At 39.6% G+C, this 15,959-nt stretch overlaps 1 protein-coding gene across 3 annotated transcripts in view; it reads right to left on the bottom strand.

The window, feature by feature from the left end:
- Positions 1-148: 148 nt before the first annotated feature.
- Positions 149-15,959, bottom strand: part of LOC124644095 (kinesin-like protein KIF3A) — a 40,726-nt gene continuing 24,915 nt past the window's right edge. Inside the window, exons 3-15 of one of the 3 annotated variants that reach the window (XR_006986006.1) lie at positions 15,446-15,651; positions 13,396-13,526; positions 12,526-12,725; positions 11,631-11,828; positions 10,593-10,723; positions 10,125-10,177; positions 8,201-8,340; positions 7,633-7,709; positions 6,913-7,093; positions 4,767-5,003; positions 3,839-3,967; positions 1,950-2,528; positions 149-1,442 (exon numbers count right to left, since the gene is read on the bottom strand). Coding sequence is in view for 2 of the 3 variants with exons in the window: in XM_047183309.1 (XP_047039265.1) it covers positions 2,397-2,528; positions 3,839-3,967; positions 4,767-5,003; positions 6,913-7,093; positions 7,633-7,709; positions 8,201-8,340; positions 10,125-10,177; positions 10,593-10,723; positions 11,631-11,828; positions 12,526-12,725; positions 13,396-13,526; positions 15,446-15,651 (1,815 nt within the window). In the remaining variant the exon portion in view is untranslated. Of the gene's footprint in view, positions 2,529-3,838; positions 3,968-4,766; positions 5,004-6,912; positions 7,094-7,632; positions 7,710-8,200; positions 8,341-10,124; positions 10,178-10,592; positions 10,724-11,630; positions 11,829-12,525; positions 12,726-13,395; positions 13,527-15,445; positions 15,652-15,959 lie in introns of all 3 variants that reach the window. The other 2 variants (XM_047183309.1, XM_047183308.1) reach the window with 2 other exon arrangements.

Raw genomic sequence — 15,959 nt, 5'->3', positions numbered from 1 at the left:
GCTGGGTACCAGTATTTTACAGGAAGCGACTACCTATCTGACCTCACCAACCCAGTTACCCAGGCAACCCAATATGTCTTATTTTTCATGAAAACCTAAATTTTTTTTTTTGGGATTATGATTTTTGAAAAGTAAATAAAACATACTGTTTTTAGTAAAAAAAACTTTATTAATTCAAATAAAATATTGCACAAACACAAATTATCACAAAATACATAGCAAGACATAAAATATTTGTGTTCACAATTTTAATACTGAAGATATTACCTAAAGACATACAAAATTATTATTAAAAAAAACCATTGGAATGCGACTAGTTACGTTGTGTAAGAAGTTATAGTTCTATACAATAACAATAATGATTTCGAAAAATGCAAATATTGAGTTGATATAAAAAAAAAAACTGATGGTATATTTACTGAGTTTTAGTGAATTATATAAAAAAAAAATACTGGCAAGTGTATTTTCTTTAGAGTTTGTAATTTTTGAAGAGATCTTACATTAAAATAATAAAAAATAAGGGTGAGTTGCACCATTTAACTATAACGATAACCAAACCATAACTAGTCGTATACTTGCCGCGCATTGGTCAAATCGATTTGACAACTGAAAATGGTTCGGTTATCGTTATAGTTAAATGGTGCAACTCATCTCAAGTGTATCACAATTTTGACTATCACACGTGCACAATAAAACAATATGAAAATTCATTATTTTTTACTAACACAATTATCATTGGTGAGCTGCCTAAGGATATATTACCTTTTGAGAAATTCAATAATTTGTGCCTCATATTGAGAATTAATTTCTTAATACAATTTGGTAAATAATACGTATGTATTTAAAAAACATTAATTTCATTATTCGCAACAATAAAAACGAAAGTAAAATTGTAAAACATAATTTTGGTAATATTATAATTATTTTCAATACAAAATTAATAAAAAAATTAACACAATTTTGAGAGCCATTAGTTATAATGTAATTTTTTAGAGCATTATATTTAAATTCAGCTAAAATTAAGGTGCTACTTCATGGGGCTAAAATACAGAAAAATACTTAATATTTTATAGTAGATTATAAAATATAGTATGTGTCTCACTTTTTTTGAGTATAGTTCCGCTTTGGTGGCCGAGGCTCCACCAAAGCGGAGGGGAGCGAAGAAGTTTTTATACTCTATCCCTGACTTTTTGATAGATAACTTTTATCATGCCGCCAAAGCGGATAATTGGTCATAAATAATTTAGTGACATAATAACGATCTTTTAATTATCGAGTATAGATCGATTTAATTTTTTTTTCAACTTTTTGTGAACCGTGCAACTAGTGTAACGTTATATAAAAGCCTGTAAAGGCCTATTTGAAATATTTGACTCTGACTTTGATGCCCACCATCCGAATTTGAGCTAGAAGGCGCTGGGACCTGGACCTGGGACTCAATTCTGCAAATTAAAAACGTGTGATCAGTCAGTAATTGTATATCAGTTGCAGAATCTGACTGCGGAATGAATCTCGTTAGATCAATCGTATGTAGTTTAAGTAAAATTAGCAGAATTGAGCCTCTGCAATAGGCATCATCTTATAACGGTCGCCGGAAGACGCTGGATGCAGGTCGCCTCCAACAGGTATCTGTGGAGATCTAAGGGTGAGGCCTATGTTCAGCAGTGGACGTCCTATGGCTGAGATGATGATGATGATGAATAGGCATCTCCGGTCACGTCTCCTATATTTCCTTCGTATATGGTATATCTACTGTCGTTGCCTGAGTGCAGTATGTGGTCTGGGCACGGCTAATGTGAGTGTCCATGGAGTTTCTTTTTTTAACCTTTTCCTGTGACTGTGTTTATTTTTTGGAACCGTGCATCTAGTGTGACGTTACATAAGGGCTTGCAAATAAAAACATTTGACTATGCCTTTGATGTCTACCATCCGAATTTGACCTGACCTACCTGCGTTGTGGTATCTCCGATCATCTTTCCTTGCGTGGTATAACTGGTATACAAGCCGTTGATTTGCATCCGTGCCATATTCAAGGACGTAATTATGCTAATGATTCTCGACCCAAATCAACAAAAAAATTGGTACGTAATTTTTTTTTCGGAACTCCGTCAATGTCATTTAGCCGTATTTAAGCTTGGCGCGTGTGTTACTGGTCTTAAAACCGTGCTGCGCTCTCACACAAACGCAAAAACAAAGCATACGCAACCATTATTCATAAATTTCATTCATAAAATTGGATTACTTCTGAAATACTACGACATTACAATGACAAAAAAAGCAGTGCATATTAGCTATTTCCCGTCTATTGTAATTCCAATCGATTATTTACGTATTATACGTCCTCCTCCTGAAGTATGGCACAAATGCAAATCAACACCTTGTATATGTATTTATATCTACTGTCGCTGCCTGAGCGCAGTATGAGGCCTGGGCACGGCGGAGGTGTGAGGGCGGGCGAGGCGGGTGGCGGGGCGGCTGCTCACGGTGCTGTACGACAGGTAGCGGTCTGATAGGTCGGGGGGGTCCATCTGTAATGGTAGAGGATTTTATGTTATACTAGCTTTTGCCCGCAACTTCGTTCGCGTGGAATAGTGACTACCAGCAGATTTTTGATTTGACCAATAGATGGCGCTATATGTCCGGAATAATTTTATTTTTTTTGTAATAAAATCTATCCTATGTCCTTTCTCAAGTTTCAAACTATGTCTGTACCAAATTTCACACAAATCGGTTCAGTAGTTTAGGCGTGAAGAAAAGACAGACAGACAGACAGAAACACAGAAAGACAGACAGACAGAGTTACTTTCGCATTTATAATATTAGTTTGGATTATGTGAAATATTTGGGTTTATTACATCTTTGACGTAAAAGGTGAAGGTGAGAAATTCCAACAAAAAATAATTCCTGATATCCCCTTGGTAATTCGAAAGATTACAAAGTGTGATTTCTGTTTTTTTTTTAGGGGGTAACAGTGATGTCTGTCTTTGATTATTCTTTTTTTCCCCCTTAAGGTTAAGTTATCAGGTCCCTCCTGATAACTTAGTGTGTGGAAGTGGAATAAAAAAAAAGAAATCACACTTCACAAAAAAAAAAGGAAAGCAGTCACAGGTATCTGACTCCAGGACAGTATACTCACGTGTTTAGCATGGCTATGGGCGGCGGCGGCGTGGTGCGGGGTGCTCATGTTGTTGCTTCTCTATGAGAGACTGTAAGGGAGATACACAGGTATCTGACTCCAGGACAGTATACTCACGTGTTTAGCATGGCTATGGGCGGCGGCGGCGTGGTGCGGGGTGCTCATGTTGTTGCTTCTCTATGAGAGACTGTAAGGGAGATACACAGGTATCTGACTCCAGGACAGTATACTCACGTGTTTAGCATGGCTATGGGCGGCGGCGGCGTGGTGCGGGGTGCTCATGTTGTTGCTTCTCTATGAGAGACTGTAAGGGAGATACACAGGTATCTGACTCCAGGACAGTATACTCACGTGTTTAGCATGGCTATGGGCGGCGGCGGCGTGGTGCGGGGTGCTCATGTTGTTGCTTCTCTATGAGAGACTGTAAGGGAGATACACAGGTATCTGACTCCAGGACAGTATACTCACGTGTTTAGCATGGCTATGGGCGGCGGCGGCGTGGTGCGGGGTGCTCATGTTGTTGCTTCTCTATGAGAGACTGTAAGGGAGATACACAGGTATCTGACTCCAGGACAGTATACTCACGTGTTTAGCATGGCTATGGGCGGCGGCGGCGTGGTGCGGGGTGCTCATGTTGTTGCTTCTCTATGAGAGACTGTAAGGGAGATACACAGGTATCTGACTCCAGGACAGTATACTCACGTGTTTAGCATGGCTATGGGCGGCGGCGGCGTGGTGCGGGGTGCTCATGTTGTTGCCGGTGTACGCCACGCACTTCACCTGCCACTCGCCCAGCTGCTCGTTCCAGTGCACGTACTTCTCTATCAGAGACTGGAAGAGAAATGGGTTGTATTAGTTTCATAGCATAATGTAGGAAATATTGGATAATTTTGAAGGAGAATTTCAATATCAATAATACGATATTTTAATTTTATAAAAGTTTTAATTATATTTACATACATTACAAAAATAAAGAAAGGGGAGAAAAATTTAAATTTAAACTAAGTATCAAAATATTCATTCGCATCGCTGTCAGCGGGGATCGTGCCCAAAAGGCTGGCCGCATTGCCACGCTGGATGGCAATGCATATCCTTTGGCCGAAGTATAGGCCAGCCTTTTGGTCACGAGTGGACTCCACTAATCGGTTGCTTATCCCATGGTCCCCCATGGTCCCCCATGGTCCCCCATGGTCCCAAGGTTTCAACCCCAAACGGCTGAAACATGTAATTGCTGGTGAGGTTTACATATTTGCGCCGCTTGCGGATTTCAATATTATATACATACACCATTTATCGAAGAAGGTAAGTTCAATTTAAGCCACCAAAATTTTTCACCATATAGTTATCGGCACGAATCTTGAACTCTGACCTACATCTGCGCAGAACTAATTTATTAGCAAAGAACCAACCCCGAGTGACGGCTATGACGTGATGCACTGCGGGCCAATCACCGCTTTATCCCGCCCCCGCGCCTCACTTCATACCACAAAAGGGGCCCAATAAATTACTTCTGCGCAGATATAGGTCAGAGCTCAAGATTCGTGCCGATGACTTTACCAGTGTGCCAGGATGCCCTCCATCTCTCGCTGCTGTTCTCTCTGCTGGTGCCAGTTCAGTATAGAGCACTGACCTGATACTCCTTAGGTATATAAGAGTCCAGCACGAGGTCCGCCAGCTGTATCTCCCGCTTGAGCGCCCTCACGCTGTCCAGGATGCCCTCCATCTCTCGCTGCTGTTCTCTCTGCTGGTCAGCTAGTTCTGCTTTGGCGCTGTTCAGGAGTTGGACTGCTCGTTTCAGTTTTCTGGTCTTCGCTGCGTTCTCTTCTTGGAGGCTGGAGTAACGTTCTTCTAGGTCTAGACGTTCAGCCTGAGGAGAAAATGGTGGGTTTTAATAACGGGAATTTATATTTTTAACAAGGAATATCATGACATCATATGCTATCATATGACATCACATGCCAAGGTTGAGGAAGTCACATAGACAGTCGCTTTACCCGCTGTGTTGCTTCTGGAAACGATCGTTTCCAAACAAAAGAACCGAAATTTACTTGTGGAAACAATTGTTTCCAAGTCTTCAATTTTGTCAACTTGAAACTCTATTAATATGAGTCCTTCAAATTATATTTCATCTGTTGAAGTGAAATTGAAGTCACAATTTTATAACTTTCTGTGATCGAAGTTAGTGAGTGCTCCACGAAAAAATGCCTTAAGTATCCAAAGGACCATGGGCAAAAATGTATGAAGCCTGGCCTCACCCACCAACAGAGATGAGACCACTTTGCATATACTTGTAAAGCACTAAATATAAAGATTTAAACTCATTTTTGCGAAGAATCCATGGGGTTATTTTGCTATAAATATTTTTCTCCGACCATAAATAAACTAATATTCTGCAAAAAGTAGTGCTGTTATGGCAGTGTAGGTTTTGTTATTGAACACCTTTAACTAGTTTTAATTCCAGGTTTAATGTATACATAAAAAATAAAACAGCTGCTAACAGTTAAAATTATTTTTGTTAACATTTCAATCAATATCAATAATAATGTCGTCTAAGTATCCTGCCGGTGGATTAAATTGTGAGTGCCTGTCTAATCCTAGATACCATATTATTGAAATGATATGAGCACAACTTCCTACTGAGCGTCTACCTGTTAGACACGAGCAGTAATACTGAGCGATGGCATCTCGACCCATTTCGTTTCTGTTAACCAGAATGTATACCTACGTAATATGTAAACCTATTTAGGTGTATATCTTTTTTTTGCCATGGAATTGAAGGCAGTGCCCATAGTAACAATTTTAGTACAAACAAAAACCTTCACAACGGCATATGCTATAACTCTGTTGGACAATGAGCCCAATTTGACTCATGGTCCTTTATTGTTTATTATTTAATCTAATATATATTTCATAATTCATTGGCTACACAAAACCATGTTTTTTTTTACAATAAAACCTATCCGGTAGTAAATTAAATTTTTGTTACCACATGTCGCAGCGCGTTACGCGAAGTAATGCGCCGAGAAAAGTTCGGCGACTTTTTTGTTTTTGCAAGCAATCGAGCGGGTATGTAAAACACTGGTGTCTGGAGCCTGGAAGTTGGTGATTAATTCACCCGGGCATCGGAGAGCACATAAGTGTCGGTCCTGCGCCTGATTTCCCCGCTCGGATTGCCGTCCATCGGGTTATGAGAGTGAAGGAATAGTGAGTCGTACACTTGTGTCTGCACAAATTATGCTCGTGCACTATAATATGTCCTGCGCTGGCTAATCTCCTTACATGAGAACAGCCGCCGTAGCCGATAATCGGCTAGGAGGACATCATCAAAGTCAAAGTCAAAAACATTTATTGAAAGTAGGCTAGTTTTTAGCACTTTTTCACGTCAAATTTACAAAAGTACAGCACCCCCAAAACGCCCCCCTTTCACCACTTCCTAGTGTTATGGCTGGGATGAAGAAGTGGTGAAGAACAAACTTCCCAGCAACACAGCTGTCTATTACAATTTAATTATAATTAAATTATCATCATTTTTATTTTAGTTATTATCATCACATAGTTATTGGCACGAATCTTGAGCTCTGACCTTCACCTGCGCAGAAGTAATTTATTGGGTCCCTTTTGTGGTATGAAGTGAGGCGCAGGGGCGGGGTAAAGCGATGATTGGCCCGCAGTGCATCGCGTCATAGCCGTCACTCGGGATTGGTTCTTTGCTAATAAATCACTTCTGCGCAGATGTAGGTCAGAGCTCAAGATTCGTGCCGATAACTATAACTGACCTCTTTCTTCTGCAAGTCCTCCTGCAGTCGTAGCTCGTTCAGCTTCCTCTGCTCGAGCTCTCGGGCTGCCTGCTCCAGGAGTCTGCGCTGAGCGTCCGCCTTGTCTAGAAGGTTCTCGCCGCCTACGAGGACCTTGGACTCCAGGCGTTGGAGCTTGTCTTTCAGTTCTTCTTGTTGTTTCCTGTGGGACGATTATGTTGGTGAATATATAAAAAAAAACAGACTTAAATTAACGCTATCTGGCACGCTTTCATGCCAAAACTTAAAATTGGTACACAGATAGGTACTGAGACAAGACATACTCTAATTTTCACGCGGTTGAGGGTTGTGGTTCTCCCTGTGTAACTATTGGGAAAAATAACTTGAAAGAGAGAGACGGTGAGACATATAAGTCCTCAAAGAGCCGTCAGCAAACTCCAGCGTGGCCCAGCAGGGCCAAGGCCTGCCGGGGCTTTGATTGTTCGCGCGAGTTACCGCGGCCCTGGCACATAAAAGGCCTACGACGGAACACGACGGTTTTTAGTCAGTACGAGTCTGACACTCCCTCACCGCTGCTAACCCACAGCGGGAGGGATCATTTGATGATTATTGACGTCGTTAAAAAAAAAAAGGATTTTTTTAAGGCTATCCGATATCTTGTCGGTCAGCGCATCAAGGCAAAATATATTACAGGAATACGTTGACCCTGACACTTCAACAAATATTCCATAGACAACTTACTTGGTCCTCTGCAGTTCAGCCTTCTTCTCTTCCAAGACCTTGCGAGCTTGATGAGCCTTCTCTCTGTTCAACTTCTCCTAAACACAACAAATTACAGATACTATAGACTTTTTTTAAGAAAAAGCTTTTATTAACATCAATAGGGTAAACTGGGTGAGAATTTATAAGGTGAGTCCTACACTACACCTCCACTTTTTAAGGTTCCTTACCCCGAGGGTAAAATAGGACCCCATTGCTAAGACTTCGCTATGTCTATCGCCAGGCCATATCTTATGAACCACGCTAGTTAAAAAGATAAATTTTCACAGATGATGTATTATTTTTATACAATATACACCGTTATAACAAGTACTGAAAACTAGGACAAAAAATATATTAAGGGGGTTATTCTGCAAGTGAAAACTTTGAATGTTAATTAATAGAGCAGGATATAATTGGAACAGGAGAAAATTGCTATTCCATTTCTCTTTAAGCTAAGCGTATACATGTTACCTACAATGAAACAAAATCAATATACATTTATTTTTTCTATACAGTTTAAAAGCCTGGCCTAAGAATATCTTCTTACCTTCTCTTCTCTCCTGAGCTTGCGTCGCATCTTCTTCTCGACGGGATCGAGGGAGTCCAACTCTGGTTCAGTCAGGGTGTCGTCTGACAGATCTTCCTCGGATAACTCCTCTTCTTCCTCGCCTTCTTCTTCTTCAACTTCTAGAGAAATAACGTTTTGTTTGTAGAAAAGATAAATCGTTTTCGAAATTCCCAAATTTTTTGAGTTTTATAAAAACCCATTATTCGGACATGATCTTTAATTTTTTGAAAATCTGTTAAAAATAATCATTTCAAAGCTATGAGTAGAATAACCAAATTTCTAGGATGTTTTGGTAGTTCATTCATTATATTATCATAGATAATACACTCAGCGGCACGGAATCTGGCCCAAGCACATTTGAGCCTTATAACCATTATTAAAATGAAAAATCTGAATTTTTATTTTAAAATTGTTTAATTTACTCATTTTCCAAAAGAATATGACTAACAAACAACAGAATTGTGAGGATTTTCACTAAGTTTCATTGACTTAGAAAACAGAGTCCTTTACCGCAATAATCACCATAAACTTTTTAAATTCAACATTTTTAACAAAACAGAAAGTTATAGAATTTTAATAATGGGTGTTTCTTCCTCTTTATCTGATGACTGCCTGCATACGATCTGGCATGCTCTGGATGATGTTTTTTATCTCCACTTGAGAGATCTCCTCTCAGGCAGCTACCAGCGCGGTTTTCAGTTCACTAAGAGTCCGTGGTGGGTTACGACTTGCTTGGACCTGTCTTTTAAGCATGTTCCAGACATGTTCTACAGGATTCATGGCTGGATTTCTTGCAGGCCAGTCCAATTTTTGAATACCGACCTCGAACAAGTAATCGGTTACGCAAAGAGCTGCGTGCGGTCGAGCATTGTCCTGTATTATACAAAATTCTTCACTTCCTATGAATCCCTGACAGGGTAAAACATGATTTTGAAGGATCTCTTCAATATACCGCACTGTCGATAGACGACTTTCGACAACCAGTAATTCAGTACGGGCTTCTGAACTTATGCCTCGCCAAACCAAGATGGACCCACCATGAAAATCGACTGTTTGCTTGGTAGTGGTGGGAAGAAACCATTCTCCACGCTTTCTGCATTCACATTCACGGCCGTCTGGAGCTCTTAAGACGACTCTGCATTCATCGGTCCATAAAATTTTACTCCATTGGTCATGCGTCTAATTTGCATGTTCTCTTGCAAACCTAAGTCTGGCTATGCGATAGTGCGGGAGAAGTTCCGGGCCTCGAGTTGGTCTTCGAGCACGCAGATCCCGTTCCTCCATCCTTCTTCTTATTGTGCGCTTACGGACGTTGACTTCTCTTGCTGTTTGCAAAGGCTAGCGTATCGCTAACGCAGTGAGAAACCGATTTTTCATTATTGCACGTACGATAAATCGGTCGTCGTGCGCCGACGAACACCTTACACCCCCACTTTCTGGTCTTCTTGTGTAAGGGCCAGTCTGGTCATACATTTTCTATGCATATCTCTAACTTGTACGCGCTGCACTTAAAGTTTCAACCATCTTCCGCTGCTTCCGCCCTTGACGTCTTAGCAACACTACTTGAGCAACTTGAGCTGCAGTAAGGGTAATTTTCAGATCAAATTGTGAAAAAAAGAGAAACAAAAAACGATCATAATCATAATTTTTTTTTGAAACGTGCTTAGTACTTTGGCAATTTCTATCTGAATTTAAACTTAACTTTCTGCTTTGTGTTCCTACAACGGAATCTGTTTCTAGTGTTACAAAAGTTAAACATACACACATTTTTCTGTATTTTTATTAACAATTACGAAAGGACTGACAATATGTCATATGAAATTAGAATTTACAACAGCTATCTGGGCTGATATCTACTTGTATTTGTTTGGGCCAAATTCCGTGCCGCTGAGTGTAGTCTCACCATTAGTGCATTCATCCAATTGTTTCTTGAGCTGATCAATTTCTTGTTGGAATCTGTAATTACAAAAAAGCGGCTCATTTAAAACCGAATGTAAGTAAAGACACTATAATGCCCAAAAACACATTAAGAAACCATAGGTACCTTGTAACAAAACGTCTCTATTTATTTGCCTTCCCATGGTTGGTGTGCAGATAGTGAGAGGTACTTTTTAGAGGTGGTTCATGCAGACGACGACTGCAGTCGAGGGAAAACTCAGTGCCGCATTAAATATGCAGTAGGAGTTGCAATTGCTACTGACCACGCACGACCACGTGAGATGGTTTACCTTAATTCTTGATACAGTGTCCGCGCTATTCTTGCGTCATGCTCCGTTCTTTTCTTGCTACGATCCTGAACTTGCTTAATACAGCACTAGAAAATATTTTTTCTTAGTAGGTAATATAATCCTTCGAGTTATTCTATGCTTACCTAGTAAGCAGAGCGTCTCCCGGCTCGCTGTTGACATGCGTCTTGTTCTCGATGTTCTTGGCGCGGTTGGCGTAGCGCAAAGTGCTGATAGTCTCCACGTAGTTGGTGTCTGCTGGGCCTATTGTGGCTATCTGTACCACAAAATATGGGCAAACATATATTAAATTTGAGTGTATTTGTAATAAAAATGTGTATATAGGTTTATATAATAACCATCCAAATGTCATGTTATGTAGGAAAAAAAATGATTTTTTAAATAATATCCAGTGGGATATAGAAACAGACTGTCAGAGACTTTAAATCTACTTTAAAACTTTTCAAAGAGTTGTCAAGTTTCTAGAGGCACTCTAGAACAATAAATTGTCTAAAACTAGGAAGTTTTGAAAAGGGGTGCTCCACTTATAATTTAAACGAGAAAAGTCGTGGTGGCCTAGTGGGTAAAGAACCAACCTTTCGAGTATGAGGGTGTGGGTTCGATTCCAGGGTCAGGCAAGTATCAATGCAACTTTTCTAAGTTTGTATGTACTTTCTAAGTATACTTAGACACCAATGGCTGATAAAAAGGTGAAGGAAAACATCTTGAGGAAACCTGGACTATAAAGTCTGAAATCACCAACCCGCATTGAGCAAGCGTGGTGATTAATGCTCAATCCTTCTCCATGTGAGAGGAGGCCTGTGCCCAGCAGTGGGACGATAAAAAGGCTGCGCGCGCGTACTTATAATTTTTGTCATGAAAAGTGCTAATCTAACTAGCCTAGTTTCAGAAGATGATTTTGACTTTATGATAGATATTATGACAAATATGACCAACTAAAAGATATAAAAGTAGTTTTCAGTTTAGATATTTATGTAGTTCACTTGTAAAATTGCAATATTATTTTATTATAGATATAGATAGACAATGATGAAGGAGTCCACATAATGTAACTGAAAATTTTCAAGCCTCTTCCCTGAGAATTATGTTTATAGAAAATTTTGAAGTTTTATATACTTGGGGCCCTAATAAAGTTGGGAAAAGGCTACACAGATAACACTTACCATAACAGTCTTCGAGTTGCCGCCTAGCGAATCCTGCAGCAGTCGGGTAAGCTTGGAGTTCCTGTAGGGTATATGAGTAGACTTGCCGTCTACCAGTGCGGATATCACGTTGCCTAGTACTGAGAGAGACTGGTTGATCTTAGTCGCTTCTTTGAGACGGGTGCCAGTGGCTTGAGTCTTGCTTTGGCGTTCTGAACCCTGGGAGAAGGGTATAAGGTTGAAAATTCATTATTTGCGTTTTTTTTTATTTGTGTTAATACATATATTCTAAAGTAAATAAAAAATGGAAACAAATAGCTGAGTTGTTACATTAAAAGAGTACCTAACCGGGGTTTGAAAAATCGTTTTTTGGAATGACCAAAAACCCAAAAAATTTAATGGTCCTTATAAAACGGTCAAACGGTTAGTTCAAACGGTCTGTATAAAATTAGTCAATTTCCAAATGAAGTCTGAGAATCTAAGATACAATATGCGCGCTATGTAAGCATGCGCTAACAAAAATGTGTATTTACCAAATACTCCACCAGTATAAAGGCAGAACCCACATCATATAAACGGATAACATTCCCGTTTAAACGACAAAAAAGAGTACCACACCATATTCCGTCTTATACACGAGAGGCAAATTTTATATCTTGTATTATCATACCATGTTTCTAGCAAATAAAATTTCTTATTTCTAATAGAAATCAATCTATCTGTTGCAGTACTTACAAGGGTTGGAATTTTGACACTGGCCTCAAATGGTAAAATGCCTATCTTTGGGAAAATCAACAGATAGATAAGTTATTGAAATCAGCCCAAAACCTGACTCCGTAAATGACTATCTTGCCACACGAGACCCATTTCAATCTTTAAGGTTGATAGAAACTTGCTATGCAATATTGATCCTTACAGCCAAGTCGACAAGGTGCAGTTTCCCCATCTTGACGTGCATCTTGTTGTCGCTGCCCTTCTTGCTGCTCTCCACCGTGATGGAGAAGATGGCGTGAGAGCGCGAGCTCTCAGTGTTCATGGCTGTCGCTCCGATGTGACGGTTCTTGTTGCCGACCGCCATTATTTTTTCGAGTTCATCTGCATTGTGGACTACGTAGCCTGTGAAAAAAGAAAGAAGTGTAGGTATATAATATAAAAAAATACTATTTAACACTCCTGTAAAAGAGGTATCGAAACCATACAAAAAAAAATCATACAGAGATTGAACCAAGGCCCTAAAGTTCATATTCATATATCCTTATTGCGTTCCATAAGGTGGATGTATATAATAGTAGGTACAATTTATGGACCCTCAGCATCATTTATAAAACGAACATGAGAATCACTATCACAAATCAGTTTCAACACAGTTTTCCATGAACGTTATGAGCTACGTATTTTCTGTCTTTCTGAATCGTTAGCTATAGTTGTTAATGTGTTTTATGAAGGAATTGAAGTAGGTAGTAAAGAAGTGAATTAAATAACTTCAGCTACTTGCATTGACTTATGCTTGCCTTCACTCACTCATATCTTAATCTCTAAACATTACCATACCTGCCAAGTCCTTAACAAAGACGCCTATATCGGGCCTCTCCTTGACCTCGAGGTTCTGGTGAGGATTGTTGCCGAGGAGGTCACGCACCTATCTCTCTTTATGAACAGCATACCTGTCAAGTCTTTAACAAAGACGCCTATACCGGGCCTCTCCTTGACCTCCAGGCTCTTGTGAGGATCATGCATTGTACAATATAGTACAGTTACCTATCTCGTCTCTGTACAAATAACATACCTGTCAAGTCCTTAACAAAGACGCCTATATCGGGCCTCTCCTTGACCTCCAGGCTCTGGTGAGGATTGTTACCGAGGAGATCACGCACCTCTTCGTTGTAGATCTCCAAGTATGTCACGCATACTAGGAACCTAGAATGGAAGGAGTTAAAGTATTGTTTAGTAAGTAAAAGAATTAAAAAGTATGCAATTTTAATGTAAGTACAAGAAAAAAGGTGGCCACGGATTCACTAGTGTCTGGAGTCACTTCCCGCAGCAGGATAAATAGAAGCCTATATATACTCTGACGTGTTAGTACAGATATCATCAAAATTGGTTCTGTCATGCACAGTTTTACCAGCGTCGAGAGGGAACTGGCACCTTCCGTAGCATGATAAATAGTAGTCTATATATTTTATTCTGATGTATGAGGCCATATTTCCTCTAAATCCGTTCAGTAACATTTGCGCGACGAAGTAAAGAACATTCCTGCATACAAAACTTTCGGGTTTATAATATTAAGAAGAAATACTTGATTCTTTACATTGAATTGGCTCCATTGGCCCTTTGGCTCTCCCTGTCGGGAAGCTACACTATCCCCGGACAACCAATTCTATATTTTATTCAGGTACGGAACGAAATTCCCTCAAGAAACAGGCAAAACGTCGAGAAACAGCTAGTTTAAATATAACTCTAGCAAGCGATATCTGTTGAAGACATTCATACAAATATTTTAATTTGCAATTTAATTCAGTATTCTTATATAATTCCTAACAGCTCAATCCCAATCCTCATTTCATCCATGCAAAGTACATGTAAATGATCCCGTGCAATATCTTATACTCTTAGTAACTAGGTCAGCGTCAGGTCGGCAGCCGTCGACAAGACGCGATTGTCAATCCATCCAGTAATTATGTTAAAAGATGGATATTTCGATTTTTTTGCAGGACCATTTTAATTCAGTATCTAAACTCTAAACATGTACTTTGTAACGGTCCTCCCCAATAATCTATATATCTGTTCATTTACTTACTAGAAATGGAGTTTTGACATTAGCTTCGTACAAGTAATGTGAAATTCCTACTATCTTTCGAGCCGTTTTCCGAACTATGTATTTTGCGGTCGGCTTCCAGTCAAATTTCTACCAATGATATGTAAAACAATAGATAGATAGAATATTGGGAACGGCCCTTAGTAATGACACCAATGACTCAGTAAAGATGAAGGTGCTGCAGGATTGTTCGCGCGAGTCACCGCGGCGCTGGTACACAAAGGGTTTAAGAAGGAACATGGTGGGTTTTAGTCAGTAAGAGTCTGACACTCCCTCACGCTGCACCCACAATCCAACTTTTTCTTTGTCTTTCTTATGCGCTAAAGTTTCCAAAGTCCAAAAGAATCTAAACCCCTTATAGCTTATTCCCAATTCATTGAAATCCATGCAAAGTACATGTAAATGATCCCGTGCAATATCTTATACTCTTAGTAACTAGGTCAGCGCCAGGTCGGCAGCCGTCGACAAGACGCGATTGTCAATCGATCCGGTAATGTTCAGCCGAGGTTGTTATATTTATGTTATTATGTGCAAGGATTGATATATTGATTTTTTCTTGACTGTTTTTATAAGCTATATCAAAGACTAGCTACTGGCAGGAGTTTCACTGAACTACTTTGCTACTGAATAACTTTCATTGATAAACAGGCAATCCGACACTGCATGAATGTTTCCGATCGGTCCAGTATTCCCTAAAAATTTGCTCGTTTAATAAAAGAAATACTTCTTCCTGCCCTGTCCCCTAAGTGATTTATGTCAGCGCAATATGTTCTCCGCTTCCATTCCTCCCTGTCAGTCATCACTCTAACAATCCTTAGGCTAACGCTCTTTGTAGCCTAACTAAATAAGTAATTTATAACCATCTTCAAAAAAAGGAGGTTCTCAATTTGACATGTATGTATTTTTATATGTTTGTACGCCATTAAGATTTCCCGTTTGACCGACTTTAATGAGGTTTTCAGCATAGTATTTAGAAGATTTTAGGTAGATACTTATATTATTGAAGTCGCTATATACTTACTTCTCATCATCCTTAGCCTTAGCGATATGGCTGAAGATATGCGCGAAGGAGTTGGGTATGATGCCCCGCAACTCCGGCGCAGTATTGCTGCCAGCCATGGTGTAAGTCTTGCCGGTACCGGTCTGGCCGTACGCGAAGATCGTACCGTTGTAGCCTTTGAGGACTTGCTCCACTATGGGGCTGGCTGTCTGCACGTAGATGTCCATCTGAGGAAGAGGAGATACTTGGTGATAGAATTACTTTAAAGGGAATTTTAATTTTGGTGGTTTCCTGAGGTGAATCAGGAAACTATGTATTGATTAAAGGCTTTTTGGATTATACAGGTGTTCCTTAAGAAGATTAGTTGGTGATAGCAAATAATATTGGTTTCAATCTATTTTGAAAGAAGTCGTTATATAATTTGTCATTAACTGCGGATTGCATTAACTGATCCATCCGTTTTTTGCGATTGGAGATTGAATTTTGACATTATCTTCATATAAATTATGTCAAATTGCAATGTCTAATCGAATAA

This window comes from Helicoverpa zea, chromosome 29 (assembly GCF_022581195.2).
Source record: "Helicoverpa zea isolate HzStark_Cry1AcR chromosome 29, ilHelZeax1.1, whole genome shotgun sequence".
NCBI lineage: Eukaryota > Metazoa > Arthropoda > Insecta > Lepidoptera > Noctuidae > Helicoverpa > Helicoverpa zea.
The sequence above is the reverse complement of the archived record's forward strand: the minus strand, read 5'-3'. Positions and strand labels throughout refer to the sequence as shown.